The following is a 20,915-nucleotide window of genomic DNA, read 5'->3' as shown; positions in this document are numbered from 1 at the left end:
AACAACAAACACGACACCAACCATAAAGATATTGGGCATTCCTCACAAGCAAGACGGCAACCTAATAAAACATTCTAGGGTGCACTTTGAACCACTAAAAGGCCATGAGGAGAAAGCATCTATAGATCGGTAATCCGAAGCCCTTCACTACGGCTCCTTTCTATATTGTGAGCCTTCTGTGGACCTTCTTTCATTTGTACATGCCATGATCTTCTTTCATTTGTACATACCATCATCATCGTCCCTCGGCGCCGGCTCAGGCGCGCGCCTGGGTTCGTTATCGGATTAAAACGCTAGACAAGGCTTGGCTGTCCTTGCCGTCACGACCTCGCCGTCTCGACCTAGCCTTCTTTTACAAGTGGTGGAGGCGAAATTTGATCCCGTTGCTGCCTTTGGCCCTGCCACTCGCTGGAGCTACGTTCCGGTCGCAGTTTGGCAACTGCCACCATCGCTATGTCTACCGACAGTACACACGAACAAGCCGGACCCTCTACCTCGGCTGCACCACCCCCTCCGACTGTGCCCACACGACAGCGCCACCCGCCGCTGTTCGCTGGTCGTCGCGATGAAGACGTCGATGACTGGCTTGACACCTACGAACGCTGCAGTGCCTACAACCGGTGGGACGATGCTCTGAATTTATCAACATCTCGTTCTACCTTATTGAGGTCGCCAGGACTTGGTTCATCAACCGCGAGCCCCACACAACTAACTGGACCACCTTCAAACAGCAGTTCCGACAGTACTTCGCCGACCCGGCAGTTCGGACTGAGATCGCGAAGACCAAGCTCGCTTCACGCCGTCAAGGTCCTGATGAGTCATATGCGTCTTATATAGAGGCCATACTTGCACTCTGCCGGCGTATTAGTCCCACCATTGCGGAACATGGACGAGTACACCACGTCTTGAAAGGAATCAATTCTATGGCGTATAACATCCTAGTTGCTCAGAATCCTTCAACTATTGATTCCATTATTACGACCTGCCAACGCATTGACCAGCTGCAGTCCTCCCGCTTGCAGCCCGCCAACGCTACTGGCCTGACCTATGCTGATCTCGACCTGCGGGCACTTATTCGAGCCATCATCCGCGAGGAGCTACAGGCGCTCAAGCCTGTCTGTCGACACGGGTGCAAACACTCTTCCGCAACATCTAATGACGCAGGTCTTCGCAGCATCATCAAAGAAGAGCTGGCAACAATCACCGAACCTATAACATCTGGCCCTCCGGCACCCCACTCAGTACCGACTTACGCGCACGTCGCAGCATCCCCCCCTCCTTTAGTTCCCCCGCCTCGACCGGCACCAAACTACAATCACGTCAATTCAATAACGACGGCTCAACCTGCACCACCCTATTACGCACCTTGGCGCCCCTCCCGACCAATTTGCTATTACTGTGGCATTAGAGGACATATATCTCGCGTCTGTCGTCGCCGCCTCCAGAACGAGCGCCGTGGTTACGATACCTTTGAAAGTGACATCCCTCCAACATCATATTATCAACGCCGGTTTACTCCAAGCCCACCTCGAAGGTCATCCCCACCTCCAGAATCCTCATCTGAGCCTCATGGAACCCATGCATCCCGACGTCGGTCCCTATCCCCATACCGCCGCTCAGTTTCCCCTCTCCGACCCGCAACAACTATCCCTGTCCGCCATCCGGAAAACTAAGTGTTGCAGTTTCCGGAGGTCAAACTGCACTCTGCAAACTTACCAAAAGTCCTCCAGATCGCCCGCATAATGTGATTTCTGTTTTCGCTGAAAGATTACCGGTCGAAGCATTGATTGATACAGGAGCTGCAATTTCTGTCATTCACGCTGATTTGTGCTACCGTTTGCGAAAAGTGACGACACCATATGATGGGCTTGAACTCCGTGGAGCCAGTGACGTCCCTTTGGGCCCTTTAGCAAAGTGCACCGTACGAATTGTTATTGACGGCGTCCGCCATCATGTGCAGTTTGCTGTGCTCTCACCATGTGCGCATCTGATGATTTTAGGATGGGATTTTTTGTCAACCGCTTCGGCGTTAATTTCTTGTGGCGACCGTGTTATCCATATGACAGACAGCGATTTTTCATCTGAAGTTTCTGAACGACATCATCCCCTAGTTGCCGCCGCTGATACTGTTTTGCCTCCTCAGTGCGAAAAACTGCTTAGCGTTGTTTCTGACCACATCACTGACGGGGACGTACTCATCGCACCATCTCATCGTCATCTTGCACGCGGTATCGCCTTCCCGTCTAGCCTTGTGAGGTTCTGCAACGACTCAGCGACAGTAGCTGCCACTAACACTTCACGTGAATCCCTCGTGCTCCCAAAAGGAACTTCTCTCCCCTGCATGGTGGATGTTCAACCTTTGTCCTTGATGGTGCTCACCGCCCCTCTGCCTCAGCGCCGTGTTTCGCCACACGTCTCTCTTTCTGTTCTCACAAAGACTATTAATCCTAACTTCACTCCGAACCAACGCCAAGAACTGCTGACATTGCTTCGACACCACCAAGCCATTTTTGATGCCACTTCTCCACCACTGGGACGGAAAAGTGTTGCGCACCATCGCATCATTACTGAAGGTAACTCTTACGCTCGCCGACGGCCTTATCGGGTTTCCCTCTCTGAACGAAAAGTAATTGAAGAAAATGTAAATGACATGCTCCATCGCAATATTATTCGTCCCTCGACAAGCCCATGGTCCTCCCCAGTAGTGTTAGTTAAAAAAAGGACGGCTCGGTACGCTTTTGTGTTGATTACCGGGCACTCAACAAAATTACCCGCAAAGATGTATACCCAATGCCAAGAATTGATGACGCCCTTGACTCTCTCCAAGGCGCCGAATATTTCTCGACTTTGGACCTCCGCTCAGGTTATTGGCAAATACCTATGCACGAGGACGATAAAGAAAAAACCGCTTTCTCAACTCCCGATGGCCTTTACGAATTTAATGTTATGCCTTTCGGACTTTGTAATGCACCAGCGACATTTGAAAGAATCATAGATACTGTGCTTCGTGGCCTAAAATAGAGAACCTGTTTATGTTACTTGGATGACATTGTCATCTTTTCGTCAACTTTTAACGACCATCTCACGCGCCTGAATGAGGTCCTCGCGTGTCTCGCTTCAGCGGGCCTTCAGCTCAACACCAAGAAGTGCCCCTTTGCACAGAAGGAAATTAAAATATTGGGACATCTAGTCAGCCATGACGGCATTCGTCCAGACCCTGAAAAAATCATCGCTGTCTTGAACTTTGCTCGTCCACAACGGATTACAGAATTGCGCAGCTTTCTCGGCCTGGCGTCTTATTTCCGGCGTTTTATAAGGCATTTTGCAAGTATTGCTGCTCCACTTCATGAACTACTTAAAGCACGCAGCACTTTCGTGTGGACTGAACAGTGCGAAGCCGCTTTTAATAATCTGAAGCACGCCCTCACATCAGACCCTGTTCTTGGCCACTTCAGTGACAGCGCTCCAACCATCCTGCACACTGATGCTAGTGGTCTCGGTCTTGGAGCTGTACTCCTGCAGCGCGATGCAACTTCGCGTGAGAAAGTGATTGCCTTCGCCAGTCGGACTATGACTCCAGCTGAGAAAAACTACACCATTACCAAGCAGGAGTGCATTGCCGTCGTCTGGGCTGTCCAAAAATTTCGCCCTTACCTATATGGTCGGCATTTCACAGTTGTGACCGATCACCATGCTCTTTGCTGGTTGTCTTCGCTCAAAAATTTGACAGGCCGACTTGGCCGTTGGATTCTACGCCTGCAAGAATACAATTTCGACGTCTCTTATAAATCGGGTCGCCAACACTAAGACGCCGACGCTCTTTCTCGCTATCCACTTTCGGAATCGGCTTGCTGTTTTTCTTCCCAATGCATTTCCACCTATGACCACAGCCGACCATCTCTTTCTCCGACGTATATCACAACAGTTTCATTTGATGACTCTGAAAACAAACACGCTCTCCGCTCACAGCAATTAGCCGATGCCTACTGCCGACCCATCATCGACCGCCTTATTGGCGCTTCGGACCCGCCCGATGCTCGGCTTCGCCGACAACTTCGCAATTTTAAGCTCGAAGATGGCATCCTTCTCCGCTTCGTGTATTGCCCTGATGGAACTCGCTGGATCCCAGTCGTGCCGCGTGTGCTTCGTCCACGTATACTGGCGGCTCTCCACGATGACGCTACTGCAGGTCACCTTGGTGTTGACAAAACCTACGACCGAGTGAAAAAAGATTCTTTTGGCCTGGCCTATCTTCCTGCGTTGCCAAATACGTCATATCCTGCCCTCTGTGCCAACGTCGCAAACGGCCGACGTCTTCGCCCGCTGGCCTTCTACAACCTGTTCCCTGTCCCGCCACGCCATTCGACGTAGTCGGCATTGACTTATATGGTCCCCTACCTCTCTCCGATGGGCGTAACCATTGGATTATAACAGCTGTCGACCACCTTATACGCTACGCTGAGACAGCACCTGTACCGACCGGTTCCGCTCAAGAAGTAGCAAATTTCTTTTTGCGATCAATTGTATTGCGTCATGGCGCTCCTCGGGTGCTCCTAAGTGACCGCGGGACGGCCTTCTTATCGGCAGTCGTTGCCGAAGTTCTTCACGCGTCATCCACCCTTCATAAGACAACCTCAAGCTACCATCCCCAGACTAACGGGCTGACTGAGCGATTTCACCGCACCTTATCGGATATGATCTCCATGTACATCACACCGGATCATCGAAATTGGGACACTATTCTACCATTCGTCACTTTCGCCTATAACACAGCAGCACAGCGGACTGCCGGTTATACTCCATTTTCCTCGTTTATGGCCGTCCTCCCACTACAATTCTCGACGCTTCCTTCTTCTCTACGCCCGACTACTCCACATCAGTACCTACCCAGTTCTTATCTCGTGTGGCCAGATGCCGTCATCTTGCCCGCCTCAACACAGCAGTGTGCCAGGAAGACCGCAAGAGTAGCTACGATTCTACGCATCGCGTGGTCTCTTATCGTGGTGACGAATTACTGCTGTATACACCACTGCGCACCCCTGGCCTTAGTGACAAATTCCACCACCGCTACCTTGGTCCCTACGAGATTATCAGCCAAACTTCTCCAGTTAACTACAAAGTCACGCCTGTTGATCCCCCAGCCGATCGACGCCACCGTGGAACTGAAATTGTTCATGTTTCTCGCTTGAAACCATTTGTGCGCCGCGGTACATCGGTTAATTAGCGACCAGGCTGGCCGCTTCCGACCCCCCGGGCAGATTGTGTGAGCCTTCTGTGGACCTTCTTTCATTTGTACATGCCATGATCTTCTTTCATTTGTACATACCATCATCATCGTCCCGCGGCGCCGGCTCCGGCGCGCGCCTGGGTTCGTGATCGGATTAAAACGCTAGACAAGGCTTGGCTGTCCTTGCCGTCACGACCTCGCCGTCTCGACCTAGCCTTCTTTTACAATATCTTTTGACTTCCACCTTCCTTCTTTACCTTATGCCTCGTTTAATGTCTGTGGAGAATTGCGATGTCAGCGCACATAAAAGATTCCCAGGTGGTCAAAATTACTCCGTAGCCCTCCACTACGCCTCCTCTTTCTCTCTTTCCACTTTCACTCCCACCTTCCCCCTTCCTCACGGCGCGGTTGAGGTGTCCACATAAAAAAGTGAGGTAGTTATCGCGCCTTTTCCTTCCTGTAATTTAAACATTAACATTAACATATTGCGAATATTCTTTCGTGCAAACATATTTTAAACGCCACTGATGCCTGCTTTACTGCATCGACTTATGTATAATACTAATATAAAATAATAATAATAATAATATTAATATATGATTTATAATGATAGTGATAATATCGTTATATAATATGAACAATAAGTGGTCCATATGAAGGGAAAGGAGCGGTATCTGTTACATTTTTTTCTGTGGACGCCACTGAACCGCGCTTCGGAGGAAGATGGCTGATCCTGGGCCTCATCAAAGTCTCCTAGAATTTTGCCTGATGGTGCTGGGACATGTAGGTCAACGCCACTTGCGGCGGGGGCTAGCCTGCCACGAAATTTGTATCTGCTGCAGGCCGTCATTGGACCCGCCACCTCCTTGCTGGTGGACGATAGTTGTTGCTTTGCGCGTATTTCTCTCCCTCTTCTTTTTCTTTCTTCTCTATTTTCTCTTCGGTCCGCACAAAGCTGCGGAGGCGGCTCAGCTACTGAACCAGTAGCAGGCCTGTGCATTTTCTTTTCTTTCCACGGTGTAAGTGTTTCCTTCTAAGCTACAGCCACAACCACAACTGATTGATTGATTGTTATAAGAAGGGAAAGGTGCGGTAACTGTCTCACTTGTTTTCAGGGCACACCTCAATTGCGCCTTAAGGGAAGGGAGGAAGGTGGGAGTGAAGGTTGAAAGGGAGAAAGAGGAGCCGTAGCAGAGGGCTACGAAGTAATTTCGACCACCTGGGGATCTTTACCATGCGCTGACATCGCACAGCACACGGACGCCTCTTCGTTTCGCCTCCATCGAAACGCAGCCACCGAGCTCGAGTTCGAGCCCGGGTACTCCGGCACAGTAGACGGGCGTCTCAACACTGCACTACCCCGGCGCGGCCACAACCACAACTGATGGATTTATAGGAAGGGAAAGGCGCGATAACTGTCTCACTTGATTTCTGTGGACACCTCAACCGCACCGTAAGAGAAGGGAAGAAGGTGGGAATTAAAGTGGAAAGAGAGAAATAGGAGCGGTAATGGAGGACTGAGGAGTTTTTTCGACCACTGGGGATCTTTAACGCGCGCTGACATCGCACAGCACACGGACGCCTCTTCGTTTCGCCTCCATCGAAACGCAGCCGCAGAGATCGGGTTCGAACCCGGGTACTCCGGTACAGTAGTCGGGCGTCTTACCACTGCACCACCCCCGCGGGGGTAACACAACAGCCCTTCAAAAGAAGAGAGGAAAGCCACAACCACAACAAAACAACAGCACTTCAAGAGAAGAGAGGAAAGGGAGTGAAAGGGGCAAGAGAGAAAGAGGAGCCATAGTGGAGGTCTGCAGAGTAATTTCGACCACCTAGTAATATTTAAACCTGCATTGATATCGCACAACACATGGATGCATGTTGGTTTCGCCTGCTTCGAACCCAGGCACTCCGGAACAGTAGTCTTTCGTCTTACCACTGCACTACCGCGGCGGGCCATGACTACTGTATACTGTGTGATGTGACCTAGATCGGATGGGTGGCGATGTCAGCTTCCTGTTGCGTGAATCACCTGGGGACACCATATGATCGGATGTGACGTCATAATAATATCCCATTCGGCCATGACGTAAGCAGGTGATAACGTCATTGTCATTTCTGTCATTGTCATCACTGTTAAAATCCCTAACTGTCACTATCATTATCGATCACTAACTATCACTAATTAACAGTGACGGTGTGCACCGTAACCACGCTGGCATGATAGCTAGACAAGAACTAAGGTTTCTCACGTGCTCTGTGTGACTGCCAGAATGATTGACAGCTACAGTATGACAGCACGCCGACATTGTAGTATGTGGCATTAATGCGTTCATCTCGATATAATCTAGATACCAATTAGAATATAAAGCGTGCCATAGGGGTCGCCAGCTGAAGACTACAGCCATAACAAGCCTGCCAAGCACGCGCAGATTTGGTAATGTAGCTGCTCAGCTGAATGCCGGCTGCGCGCCGACCCGTTCCCGCCTGGATAAGCGGGTCTTGTCAAACATATATGTGCAGAACTGACGACTTGTAACTGTGAATCATCTCCAGAAATTTCTTTTATCATGCTCTATATTTACCATGCTCAACACAATAACCTGATGGCGTAGTATTGACGCCCGTTAATTTTAATTTCTTTACGATTGCCCACTCGCAAGGTACTTACCACTTCAAGGGTATTGTTCCGTCTCTTGATAGCCACAGCACATTGGTGCTGACTGTTGTAGTACAAACTCTCTTCTAGTTTCCGCCCGTCGAACTTGAGAAAGAAAATTATTGTCAACAATTACGCTAATTCTTGATGCGAAATTTTAGCGCTGCTCATCAACTGTTCCAACGTTTCGATAAATTGAGGCAAAGAATTCTAGCAAACAGCTAGGTACAATTACAGACAATTTGGTTTTTATTTTTTACACATATTCCTTTTTCAAGGAACACTCCACTAACAGTTCTTGATTTTCAAAAAGAAACCTCTGTGTTTGGAGAAATAGATGGATATATTGCCAGATATTAGCGAGCAGCTTTCGTTGGGCATACCCGTAATACTGAATGGTATCCATGTTCAAGCTTTGTTGGATACTGGCGCTGATTATTCTATTTTGAGCAGCCAGTTTGCCGCAGTTCCAAAACGGTTTTGACTCCGTGGGCTGGCACACACGTTCGCACTGCGGGTTGTAATCTGATTACTCCTCTAGGCATGTGCAATGACAGAATTCAAATTAAAGAGTCAATATTTGTGGTAAGCTGCCTTGTTCTGAAATGCTGTTAGCCTGACCTGATTCTGGCCATAGATTTTCTTCGTGAATATGGCGCAATTATTCACAATCGGGATTTCGAGGACTCGTTTCCTGCTGAGAATGCAACGGCTGTCAGCAGTGCAAAGCGACCACTCAAGTTTATGCGGACAGTGTCACTCCGCCAACCCGAACCAGTACTTTCGTTAATGTCAAATGCAATACAAAAGCCGAAACTAACTTCTAGTTACTGTTGACGCAAGGAGTCTGCGTGGCCCGAAGTTTGATGCATCTTCACTGTAGTCAGTGAAATGTATTTATTACCAATTTTTCGCATGCGTATCGACATCATTTTCGCGACCCTTCCGTAGCTTTTGCCGAACGCACCTCTGATGTTTACGAGTGCTTGTTCATAGAAACCGTGCCACCGCTCAGATCCCTCGACAATCACGATGTCAGCTCAGAGCTATCGGTCAGCCAGCATGAACAGTTGCTTTCAATGTTACTCGAATTGAGAGAGTGTTTTGCATCGTCATCAAAAGTGCATCATACTCCTGTCAACAAGCACCACATCGTAGCGTACGATGACGTGCGCCCAATCCGCCAGCACCCCACGCGCCTATTCGACCGAGCTCGAAGTTATTAAATCACAAGTTAATGTAATGCTCGAAGATGATGTTATCCAGCCTTCAAATAGCCCGTGCTGCTCCCCAGTCGTTCTAGTTAAAAACAAAGACGGCACGTTACATTTTTTGCGTCAATTACCGCAAAGCAATACTACTCTAGGTTTCGATCTTTCAGCGTAGCGGGGCGGTACTGCGTCTTAGCCACGGGACGCTGTGAAGTCACACCCCACGTGACACTAGGGTGAAGCTGGGCCACTAACTCAATTGATCGGCGTAGCGCGGCGTAGCCACGTCTTGCCCACGTGAAGCTGTGACGCCCTACCCCATGTGACACAAAATCGAGAGATGGGCTCCCAACTCAAGCGGTCGGAGCCGCGGCTCTGTTGGCAAGAGGTGGGTCTTTCGTTTCATATAGGACGGTTATGTCAGAATCAGCCTGCTAGGACCTTGGCATTCACGTTACCCCTATAATTCACTAAGGCACGTTCCTACGGCTTGGTTAAAGCGGGGCTTTATATGTGGGCTGAGGAAGAAGAAAAAGAGAAGAAGAACGCACGGTCACCTGCAGGTAATGCTTTCGCTCAATATTTGGTTCAGCAGCGTTCAACTCTTGTAATTTTTTTGTCCATCGATCTAAAACTGGATTGTGCCAGATTGAGGTAGATGTACGATATTGTGAGAAGACGGCCTTTCTCACACCCGACGGCCTTTACCAATTTAAAGTTACAATTTTCGGACTTTGTTCCGCGCCGGCCTCATTTCAGCGGATGAGGGACACTCCTCGCAGGCCTTAAATGGCAGTGTTGCCTAATCTACATAGATGACGTGGTGGTCTTCGCAGAATCGATCGCACAACATCTTAAGCACCTGCGATCAGTAGTCGAAGCCGTTATATCCGCTAACCTGAAGCCTAAGCCACAGAAATGCCGCTTTGGCTACAGAGAGCTTCAATTCCTCGGCCGTGTCGTCACTGCCGCCGGCGTGAAGCCCGACCCTGACAAGCTTCCGGCTCTTGCAAAATTTTCAGTTCTAATTGACAAAAAAAGCGGTCACTGACCACCATTCCTTTTGTTGGCTGGCCAACCTGCGTTACCCATGCGGCTGCCTGGCGAGATGGAGCCTTCGCCTACAGGCGTTCGGCCTCACTCTGTATATAAATTCGGATATAAGCATGAAGATGCTGACACGCTCCCTCGTGCGACTATCGAGCTCACTTCACCAGACACGGATTACGCTGGCAGTTTTATCGGATGTATTGATGCTTAAGATATATCTCATCAGCAGCGTGCCGATCCAGAGTTACAAGCCCTGATCGACTAATTAGAAGGTCAGCCAGCCACCACAACTAAGTGCTTTTCTCAGAGCCTCTCAACTTTCTGCTTGAGAAGTGGTGTGCTCTATAAGTAAAACTCTAGATCGGAGTCGAGAACCTATCTCCTTGTGGTACCCACAGCTCTATGAGGGGAAATCCTTTCCGTGTCACGATGAACCAAATTCTGCCCACTTGGGCTATTCTCACACGCTTGATAGAATGCGACAGACATTCTACTGGCACAACCTTGCCACTGTTGTTAAGTGATCTGTCAAGGCCTGTTGGGAGTGTCAACGTAGGAAGGTTCTGCAATCAAAGCCTGCAGGCCTGCTCATGCCCATAAAACCACCGCACGCACCGTTTGATCAAGTTGGAATGGAACTTTTTGGTCCTTTCCCTCGGTCCTCTGGTGGCAACCGTTGGATAATAATCGCCACAGACTATCACTATTTGACTCGCTAAGCCGAGACTATAGCGCTACCGAGTGGTACTGCATCTGAAGTTGCCCATTTCTTTATACACCAGATCATACTACGGCACGGTGCTAATACCTGTACTATTACGATAGGACTGCCTTTACTTTGCAAATGAGGACCGAAGTTTTTCATCTCAGTGGACGGCGCATCAGAAAGCTACTGCTTACCATCCACAGACCAACGGGCAGACGGAAAGACTTAATAATCGCGGACATGCTGGCGATGTATGCAATACCAGCGCGCAGTCTCATCTTTGCACCATGGAGGTTTGCTTCATGCAAATATGGACAACTATACCTGGTACCAAAAGTAGAGCTCACACACCAGCAACTGGATTTAAATACTTTGCCCATGAGCACATCCCTGCATACTTCTGTAGGGGTGGTAATGGTTCATTAGTGGATTATTATTTTTTTAAATATTCAAAAAGAAGGAAAAGAGTATTTCCCACACTACCACATCTGTAGTGATGGCTCTGTTACGCCTGCCTCCTCATCTATGGGCGTCTGGATACCATGAATGTACTCCACAACCTCGATCACACTCAAGCACCTTACTTTTGCTATGGTTACTAGAGAACAGCTGCAGCTGTGCGAGAAGCTGTTGCATATATTCTGCAAAAATCCTCTGCAGGATGTGTTACCTTTATTGATTGTCACGCTAAACTGCGATTGCCTAACTCATTAAGAATTTAGAACGAGCTTACTGACTTACATCAGCTGCGCACGCAAACCTGCCAGCTGTGTCACCACATTGTTCTACAGTGGTTACCTCCTCATTATGGCATCGCAGGTAAAGTCAACGGCGACGCCGCAGCAAACTAATACCTCAAGAATTATTAATAATTTTGACAATAATAGAAGAAACTCAATTCTATTCGCCCGAAAAGAGACGGCAAGACTTGTAGCTTCTAAATCATTGCGATTGCAGTGCTCTCTGCGACGCCATTCGAACCAGGATAACCGACCTCTATTTGGAATAGTTTTCACATATGTCTTCCGAATTAGACACAAACTAGGCAGCTCTCATTGTAACTGGCTGTGCCGAATCCGCTTTAGTGTGGCGTACAAAACCAACGAAGAATTGACGCGTTTAAATTGTGGTACTGGCGAAGACTCTTGAGAGTTCCTTGGACTGCCAGAAGATGAAATCAGTCGATATTGTCGACCATAAATCCGGACTGCTCATTGGAGGGTCAAATTCTAAAGTTAAAGCTCAGCTACTTTGGTCATCTGATGAGAAGAGAGGAGTCGCTGGAGAAAGATGTGATGTTGGGAAAGGTTGAGGGTCGTCGGAGAAGGGGTAGGCAGCGAACGCGATGGTTAGATGGCATCCTCGAGGCACTGCAGATGAAGTTATGTGATGTTAGGAAGATAGTGAGAGACCGGAAAGCGTGGCGTGACATGATCCATAGGGTCACGAAGAGTCGGACACGACTGATTGACTGAACTGAACAAAACCTACTTGTAACAATAATTCGGTACATCCAGTGCCCCTCTGTGAGTCACACCTGATGTGTGCGAAGAATTCGAACATGCGGTGAACTCCAGCCAAAGGTTTGTCGCTCATTGCAGGATATCGACTAATAATTTAGGATTAGTTAAAGGCAGAGCCCACGCCTACCGCTTGGGTCCTTGGGGCAATGGATATTCGGTTTTGAGAGCTACAAAAGCCTTAATAGCTTTCCTCAAAGACACAGTGTTGAAGAGACCCTTTCAAATTCATCTGTGTGGGATTATGTGTGTAAAAGTGTGCGCCACCGATTTATTTATTTCATTTTCCCTTCCCATTTCCTTGTTTTTAACCCTCGTCAGGAGCAGCAAGCTAGTCTCAGCACCAGACAGATATCTCCTGCTTTCATTAGGAAGAAGTATTCTAGGGGGCACATCTGACCACTTAACTGCGATGAGGCGAAGCCCTCCACACGGCACCTCTTTTCATCTGTTAACCGAGCCGTATGAACATGTCTGCGTGGCCTAGGCAAGTGTTTTGGCAGGCTGATTGTAATATCACCGTCACATATGAAAGGAGAGACTCAAGTTGGCAGTTCATGCCAAATGAAATTCCAGGAAGCGTAGGTCCACTTAGTACTCGACCATGTCAGCCGTCAGTTACCGCCTCCACCGACCAATCTTCTAGCCTTTAGATGTAACGGACGAATGGTCACCGCAAGTTTAGCTCTTCACGACGTTTGCCTTAATATTTCTCTCTCATAAGACCTGCCTTTAAGAGCAATACGCGATAACTTAGAATTTTAGCCCACTAATAAAGCCCCGATTCAGAAAAGACGTATGAAAGTACCTGCGTGGCATAGAGGTAACGTGAATAAAAATGTCATGGCAGGCTGATTCGAATTCCATCCTCCCACAAAAAGGAGAGGTTCGATTAGGCGCTCTTTCAGTCACCGGCCAAATGCCGGCGAAATGCTCAAGGGTAGCGTGGTGTAGCTTTAGCTACAGAAACAGAAATGATTTCATACGTCCTTCTCTGGACGAATATTGGGTGGTGAAAAAAAATGATTTTTTCGATATACAGATAAGAGCCTTGTTCCAAGTACACAACACCGCAAGATCTAGCAAACAAAAGTACACCGTCTTCCTTAGGTTTGCAATCGTTGTAGGTAGATCTCATATATAGTGCATTAGCTGCAGGCATAAAATCATGGCGTTTGCTTCGTTGTTTTAAGAACTCCAAAACACAATTTTTTGTTTTATTTTCTTTTTTCTTTTGGTGTGTTGCGTTGCTGATATAATTAAAAATATGTGACTAGTCTTTATGCTGCTAATTTACAAATAGTTTACGATGTTTAGCAGATATCCTGGTGTTATGCTAATGCACTGAAACACTTTTGCCCAAATAAAGGCCGCATCGATTTTTTTTTTCGGCAATGAATGCTAAACGCACAATTAATGGCGCTGTCTTTGCTCACATTCGCACAGCATATTTTGATTACTTCGTTAAAATATGGTTTATTTTGAGATTTTCGGCAAGTACTTGGATATGCTTGAATGGTTTCTACTTTTTAATTTCGGCCTATATTTGCAAATCTGAATAGCTCAGAACTTACGACAGTGTGTGAGCTTCCACCCATTGATGAAGTAATGAGGAAGTCTTCGGCCAGTATTGATGTCTTTTGAAGGCTGAGTGTTAGGCCTCTGTTAATATGTGCACCAAACCGTCGTCTACTTTTCTGCTTTCCAAGATTCTGGGGTAGACGAGAAAATCTACGAAAGAATGAAAGTTGAAGTGTAGAAAATAGTCATTTCTTGCGTGTAATATTTAGTAGTTTTGAAACCTCTGTGCAGCAGAGTAATTACTATGCTTGCTCCAAACAATAAAAAGCATCATGAGAGTTCCTAGCATTGTTACCACATGGTACATTACACTACATTTGGTGCCGCCTAGTACATTAAAGCTTTGGAAGAGCCGCATGATCCCACTTCGGTGATAGAGGTTGTCATGGTTGAGTTAAAGTTAAATAAGTTAAATTGGTTCACAGGAAGGGAAAGGCGCAGTAACTGTCACACTTGCTCTGTGGACACCCGAACCGCGCCGTAGGGGAAGGGAGGAAGGTGGGAATGAAAGTGGAAAGAGAGAAAGAGGAGCCGTAGTGGAGGGCTACGGAGTAATTTCGACCACCTGGGGATCTTTAACGTGCGCTGACATCGCACAGCACACGACGCCTCTTCGTTTCGCCTCCATCGAAACGCAGCCGCCGCGGTCGGGTTCGAACCCGGGAACTCCGGCACAGTAGTCGGGCGTCTTACCACTGCACCACCCCGGCGGGGCACATGGTTGAGTTCCCTGTATAACATTTTTGCTGCCATGTGTCATTATAAGCCAAAAGTTGGAAATATGCCTTACTAAATTGACTATGCAATACTTAATAACGAAAACCCTTATAAAATTTAAAAATGCTCCCAAAGTAACGCTGCGTCCCCCGTCAAGGATGGATTGTGAGTAGAGATCAACTGAATACAGTCTTGCTCAAAGAGGCCGACTTAGGAATATGTTTTTTTACAAAACAAAGTCACAATTGTGTCTGAAGTTAAATACTTGAGGCAGTCCATCACATGCAGCATGGACGTTTCCTGAGGTCTTGCATTCCTGCCTTTTACGCATAAAAACGCATACATACGGCATTCAAAATATTTTAACGTACAGAGTCTGCTTGCTATTTAGAAGCTGTGCGGGAAAACTACCGATACCTCAGATTTTATTGAAGCTCGTAGTCTAGTTTCTTTTTAACTTCATCTAGAGGATGAATAATAAAGAATAAGAAACCTTTTCCGAGCAATGAACCTCGACCACAACCCATATTTCTGTATTTGCAGAAAATATGACAGCATTTAAAGCTTTAGTCATATCTCCTCAAATGTACCTTACTACTCTTGGCAGTTATAGCTAAGGAAAGTAACAATAATCCCGACACATCACTCGGTTATTAGAGCCTTAATCGTTTTCCTTGGAAGGCGGCTTACTGTGGAAGCGATGAGCGGTACCTTCAGATATATAATTACTGAGTACAAAGTAGAGGTAGACTGTAGGGTAGTTAGACAGGATACCGGCAAAATATCTAAGCACACGAAAAATTGGATTAAGGAACGCCAAAATATGAATGCCTCCAACCCAATAGAACTTGCAAAGCCATTAAACATAATTGCTAGGGGAAGAGTGTCCGACATCACGGAGTGCAACATGGATAATATTGAGCATGCTGCAAAGTGTTGGGGTGGCCTGAAATTGGAGGAGACCAACAACAGACCAACATCAAATGCATTCGCTGAGGCACAAGGTAGACAATTGCATCATTAACATGGACAGGTAGTCAGAGTAGCCGTGTAGTTCTATACTGACGTAAGAGTAGCCTATATTGTCAGGACAATGATTAGATTGCAGTAGGGAAGAGCATGCAAGAAGGACAAGGTTAAGAAAGCTTTAAAAGATATGTAAGCAATGTAGAGGGGGAAAGCAGCTGGGCAGGAAGATTTTTTAAAGGATGGGGCGATATCGTGCTAGAAAAACTGTCCACTTTCTATGCACAATGCCTGGCGACATCGAGGATATTATAATTGTGGAGGAACGCTAGCATTCTCTAATTCATAACAAAGAGGACGCTAAGGTCTTGAAACATTACATACCAATCAGTTTAGTATCTGTGACGTATAATCGAGTTGCTAATCCAATCGACAAACGCAAGCAGATAATAATCAAACGCTCAAGAAGATAATCGGAAAAACGAGCTCTACTATCATATTTTCACGTCTGCCTGTTCGAGTCAGACTTGGAGACTTGGAAAGTATTGTTCGATAACAGACCAGCGTAGTACAGAAGCTAGGTTCATGGTTGTTGCTTTTTACGTCGCAGCTGTCTAAGTGGTCGCTTAAGGAAAGCCCAATGATTGCTGGACATCTACACGAACAACGGCCGTGAGAGAAGTCGCCTGCAGATGTGTTGCAGATGACAGTAGTCGGCGCAGCTCTTCCCGAATGACTTCACGAATAATCTCAAGCAGGTTATCTACGCTTCTAGCTGTAGCGGCGCAGTTGCTTGCAGAGAACACTTAAAGATGCCATTTGTATCGTGTAGTCGTGTTATGCCATTAGTTTCGTATAATGACAATGCCAAGAGGGTAGCTCTCTGAATGTATCATCACCCGGGAGTAAGAAAAAATTGTGTATTTGAAGAATTGGTCATACACTGACTCAAGACACCTTGGAATATTCAGCCAGATGGCCTTCTAGACTGCAGGGCTTTGTGCTCGAAAGCATTTGGAGGCCACTAACAGACTGATTGAAAACTCTAATGGCAGTCTGATTGTACAAAAAAGATTACGGTCGATGACAAAACGAAACGGAGAAAGTGAAAGTGAATATTTGCTGATTGTTTGCCTAGTGAATGCCATGGCAACCTTTTTCAGGAGAAGCATGAAGTCCTCGGATAGTCAAGTGAGGGGAGATGTTTAGTAATGCTTTTTCAAGGCGTCGATGCCTAACGTGGCGTAATCGGTATTCGCTCCAGATGCAGGTGTCATCTGCGTAAAGCGTGGCGTGGACTGCTTGTGTAGCTTTCGTTTATTTTTATTAAGGTGATATTGAAAAACAAGGGGCTGAGAATACCACCCTGTGGTACGCCCTTCTCTACTGCCTGAGAGAGTGTTGAGCTGTCTGGGATACTTATGATGAGGATGAGACGAGGACGTAGGTTTTCTTCAAGCGATGCGACGCAAACAATAACATTGACAATGGCTAACCTCTGCGGTTGGAACCCGTTCATTTCTTCAGGGTACTGATTGCGGCTTTCGAGAAATCATGTTATGCGCTTGTAGGTCATATGCTCCATAGGATTAACTACGCATCTCAGTAAGATATGGGAAAGAAAGATAAATAGCTGTTTGGCTGCTTTTCGGAACTCAAAATGAAAACAATTTCGGCCAGCTTCCACTCTGAAGGTACCTCACCAGTAAGAGATAGAGTTGTAATATTCCAGAAGACGAAGCCTGCACTTTTGATGTAGCTTAGCAAGAGCTTCATAGTTCATAATAATATTTCCCGGAGACGTTTTCTTCTTTGACTTGGCGATAGTCGTGTTTAGTTATACTGTTTTGAACGGTTGGTCTATCGCTGATAGGACTGTCCGCGGAAGGTACGATTAGCAATTTGTTTGGTGGTGAAGACTGTGAAGCTGCTGATAGAAGCCTGCAGTATTCTTCCGAAGTTTCTGTTACAGACTTTCGTTCATGCAAAATCATCATCATCATCATCATCATCATCATCATCATCATCATCATCATCATCATCATCAGCAGCCTGATTATACCCACTGCAGGGCGAAGGCCTCTCCAATATTTCTCCACTTAACCCGGTTCTGTGCAAGCTGCATCCACTTGACCCCTGCGAACTTCTTAATCTCATCCGCCCACCTAACTTTCTGCCGCCCCCTGCTACGCTTTCCTTCCCTTGGAATCCAGTTTGTTACCCTCAGCGACCATCGGTTATCCTCTCTTCGCACTACATGTCCTGCCCATGTCCATTTCTTCTTCTTAATTTCTACTACAATGTCGGTAACTTGAGTTATTTCTCTGACCCACTCTGCACGCTTTCTATCTCTTAATGTTACCCCTACCATTTTTCGTTCCATAGCCCTCTGGGTTGTTCTCAACTTAAGTAGAACTCTCTTGGTTAGCCTCCACGTTTCAGCCCCATAGGTGGGTACAGGCAAGATGCAACTGTTGTATACTTTCCTCTTGAGCGATACCGGTAAGCTGCTAGTCATAATCTGCGAGTGCTTGCCAAATGCTCTCCATCCCAATCTTATTCTTCTCGTTATTTCCTTTTCATGGTCCGGATCTGCGGTTACTACCTGTCCTAAGTAGACATATTCGTCCACTACTTCCAGTATTTCGCTACCTAATGCAAACTGCTGTTCCTTCCCGAGGCTGTTGAACATTACCTTAGTCTTCTGTATATTGATTTTTAAGCCTACCTTTCTACTTTTCCTGTCTAGGTCATTAATCATTATTTGCAGTTCATCCCCCGAGTTGCTTAGCAAGGCAATGTCATCAGCAAATCGCAGATTACTGAGGTATTCTCCATCTACCCTTATCCCTAACTGCTCCCATTCCAAGTCTCTGAATACTTCCTCTAAACAAGCCGTGAATAGTACTGGAGAGATTGTGTCTGCTTGCCTAACACCTTTCTTTATAGGAATTTTGTTACTTTCTTTATGCAGAACTATGGTTGCTGTGCAGCCACTATATATATCTTCCAGCACTTTCACGTACGGCTCGTCTACCCCCTGATTTCGCAATGCCTGCATCACCCCCGAGGTTTCAACTGAGTCAAATGCTTTTTAGTAATCAATGAATGCTATGTATAAGGGCTGGTTATATTCCGAGCATTTTTCAATCACCTGATTGATGGTATGGATATGATCGATAGTTGAGTACCGTTTCCGAAACCCTGCTTGATCCTTTGCTTGATTGCAGTCTAAGGTTGTCCTGATTCTATTAGCGATTACCTTAGTAAATACCTCATACGTAACAGACAGTAGGCTGATTGGTCTGTAATTTTTAAGGTCCTTAGAGTCCCCTTTCTTGTGAATGAGGATAATGTTTGTATTCTTCCATGGTTCCGGTACCGTCGATGACACCAGGCGCTGCGTATACAGGGTGGCCAGTTTTTCTAGCACGATATCCCCCCCGTCCTTCAGCAAATCTGTAGTTATCTGATCCTCTCCAGCTGATTTCCCCCTTTTCATAGTTTCTAGTGCTTTCTTGACCTCGTCCTTCGTCACTGGTGGAACGTCTGACTGTTTCTCCCTACCGCCAATCTCACTACGGTCCTGACTACTTTGGCTACTGTAGAGATCTGTATAGAACTCCTCGGCTACTTTGACTATCTTTTCCATATTAGTGATGACGTTGCCCGCTTTGTCCCTTGTCGCTTTGTCCCATGCAAAAATAGTGCATTGAAGGGCTGAATCCTGTGACGAGGCACGCGCATACCAAGCAGAGTTCGCCAAGTTCTTTTGCTGGTTTTCGTAGTTCCAATGTTGAGCAAAAGTCTGGCCAAATTTTCTACTACGTTTGTCTACGTAGCCCTGAATATGTTTTTGCGCCAGTCGGCAGGACCGAGGATTATAACGGGTTTTCATACGCATAGATTTTCTTTCGGCTCGCCTGCGCATTGCACGTAGCCGTTCGTATTCCTCATCATTTAAGGGTATTCTGTCATATTTGACTGATACGTGTTTGCTCAATTCCAGGCCATGAGCTGATGTGAGGATTACTTCCGCCTTCTGGGTTGCAGCTGTAATTGCACTGCTCACCGCATTATTGTACGTATCCCAATTTATACAATATTTACGTTTCCTCCTTAGAGATGTCTGCTCATTATCAGATCTTATGAGAATTGGGCAATGAATGGTCCGCGTATTTCAAAGTCAGTACACGAGGAGAAATTCTGAACATCTTTACTTGCTGCGAAGGTCACGTCAATGCAGCTGGCAGTCGTAACACCACGGAGGTCCGTGGAAAACTCTGGAAGGGCGGCTGAAGCGTCTTTACAGCAACACTTCCCTTTAATTCTTCATGAGTGGCGTTCATTGTCACCGGACGCCATCTCAGAAAGCTTAGATTCAGGGGGTCGCAAACGCCATGGACGGCACACAGAACGGGAAGCTTTCGAAGCACGCCTATGAGCTCAGTATATTAAACAGGAAGAGAAAAAATAAATTAAAACCTGTCTATGTTGCCTTTTTTGTACCATGTCTTGCTTTATGCTCCTCGAAAAGGTGTCGTTATGGGCGCTCAAGAAAGGATACACCACATCTTGGCTAGAATAAAATCGTTATCAGGGACACTGTGCCCAAAAGCTGAAGATTATTCGCGTAGCGACAGCACTGGCGAGCCATAGACGTCCTGATAGTCTGTACTGGCGAGTCTAGTTTGCTGGCTGAGCGGCTTTGCAACCGAGCACGCTTTTGTTCTTAGTTGCCAATCTACTTGCCTGTATAAATGAAAAAAAAAAAAGGCATTGACGTCAGCATAAGTGGTCGAAAATACTGGTGCCTGTTCTATTATAGAGAATGAGGCACGAGATTTATGCGGGGCCGATGCTCGAATGGTACAAAATGTGAAGTATCCTGTCTGTGGCCTTAAAACCTGTCTGAAGTCTTCACTTCTGAAGCACATGCTTCGGTGAAGTCGTGCAGAGTATGGGCATAAATGGAGACACTTCAATATCTTAGGACGAAGTTCCAATGACCTCTTTTAATAATTTATGCGGCCAATATTGCTCCCAATTGCTAGTCTGGCTGACTTTGCGACTGCTTTGTTATACCGGAACGCAGTTGCGTTCTTACCGAGATCGTTACTTGAATCTTAACCCGGACCACTTCCACCTGGTTATTAAAGGAAATGCCCATTTTACTACTAGCACTATGCCAGCTGTAAGAAAAATATCTCTAAAACAGAGGATATATGTGGATCATTTTTTAGCACGATTGCTTTTCCTATCATGCGCTTACAATATT

General features: G+C 46.7%; 1 protein-coding gene across 5 annotated transcripts in view; it reads right to left on the bottom strand.

Moving 5' to 3' along the window:
- LOC146175033 (uncharacterized) overlaps positions 1-14,100 on the bottom strand; it is a 92,146-nt gene extending 78,046 nt beyond the window's left edge. For all 5 annotated transcript variants that reach the window (XM_084584369.1, XM_084584370.1, XM_084584372.1 and 2 more), the window contains exons 1-2: positions 13,948-14,100; positions 7,899-7,991 (exon numbers count right to left, since the gene is read on the bottom strand). In XM_084584369.1, coding sequence (XP_084440495.1) covers positions 7,899-7,991; positions 13,948-13,971 — 117 coding nt within the window. In that variant the 5' untranslated portion in view covers positions 13,972-14,100. The remainder of the gene's footprint in view (positions 1-7,898; positions 7,992-13,947) is intronic.
- Positions 14,101-20,915: the final 6,815 nt, after the last annotated feature.

This window comes from Amblyomma maculatum, chromosome 11, assembly GCF_055883805.1.
Source record: "Amblyomma maculatum isolate TAMU_Amacu chromosome 11, ASM5588380v1, whole genome shotgun sequence".
Taxonomy (NCBI): Eukaryota; Metazoa; Arthropoda; class Arachnida; order Ixodida; family Ixodidae; genus Amblyomma; species Amblyomma maculatum.
Note: the sequence above shows the minus strand (reverse complement) of the source record. Positions and strands in the feature narration are given on the sequence as shown.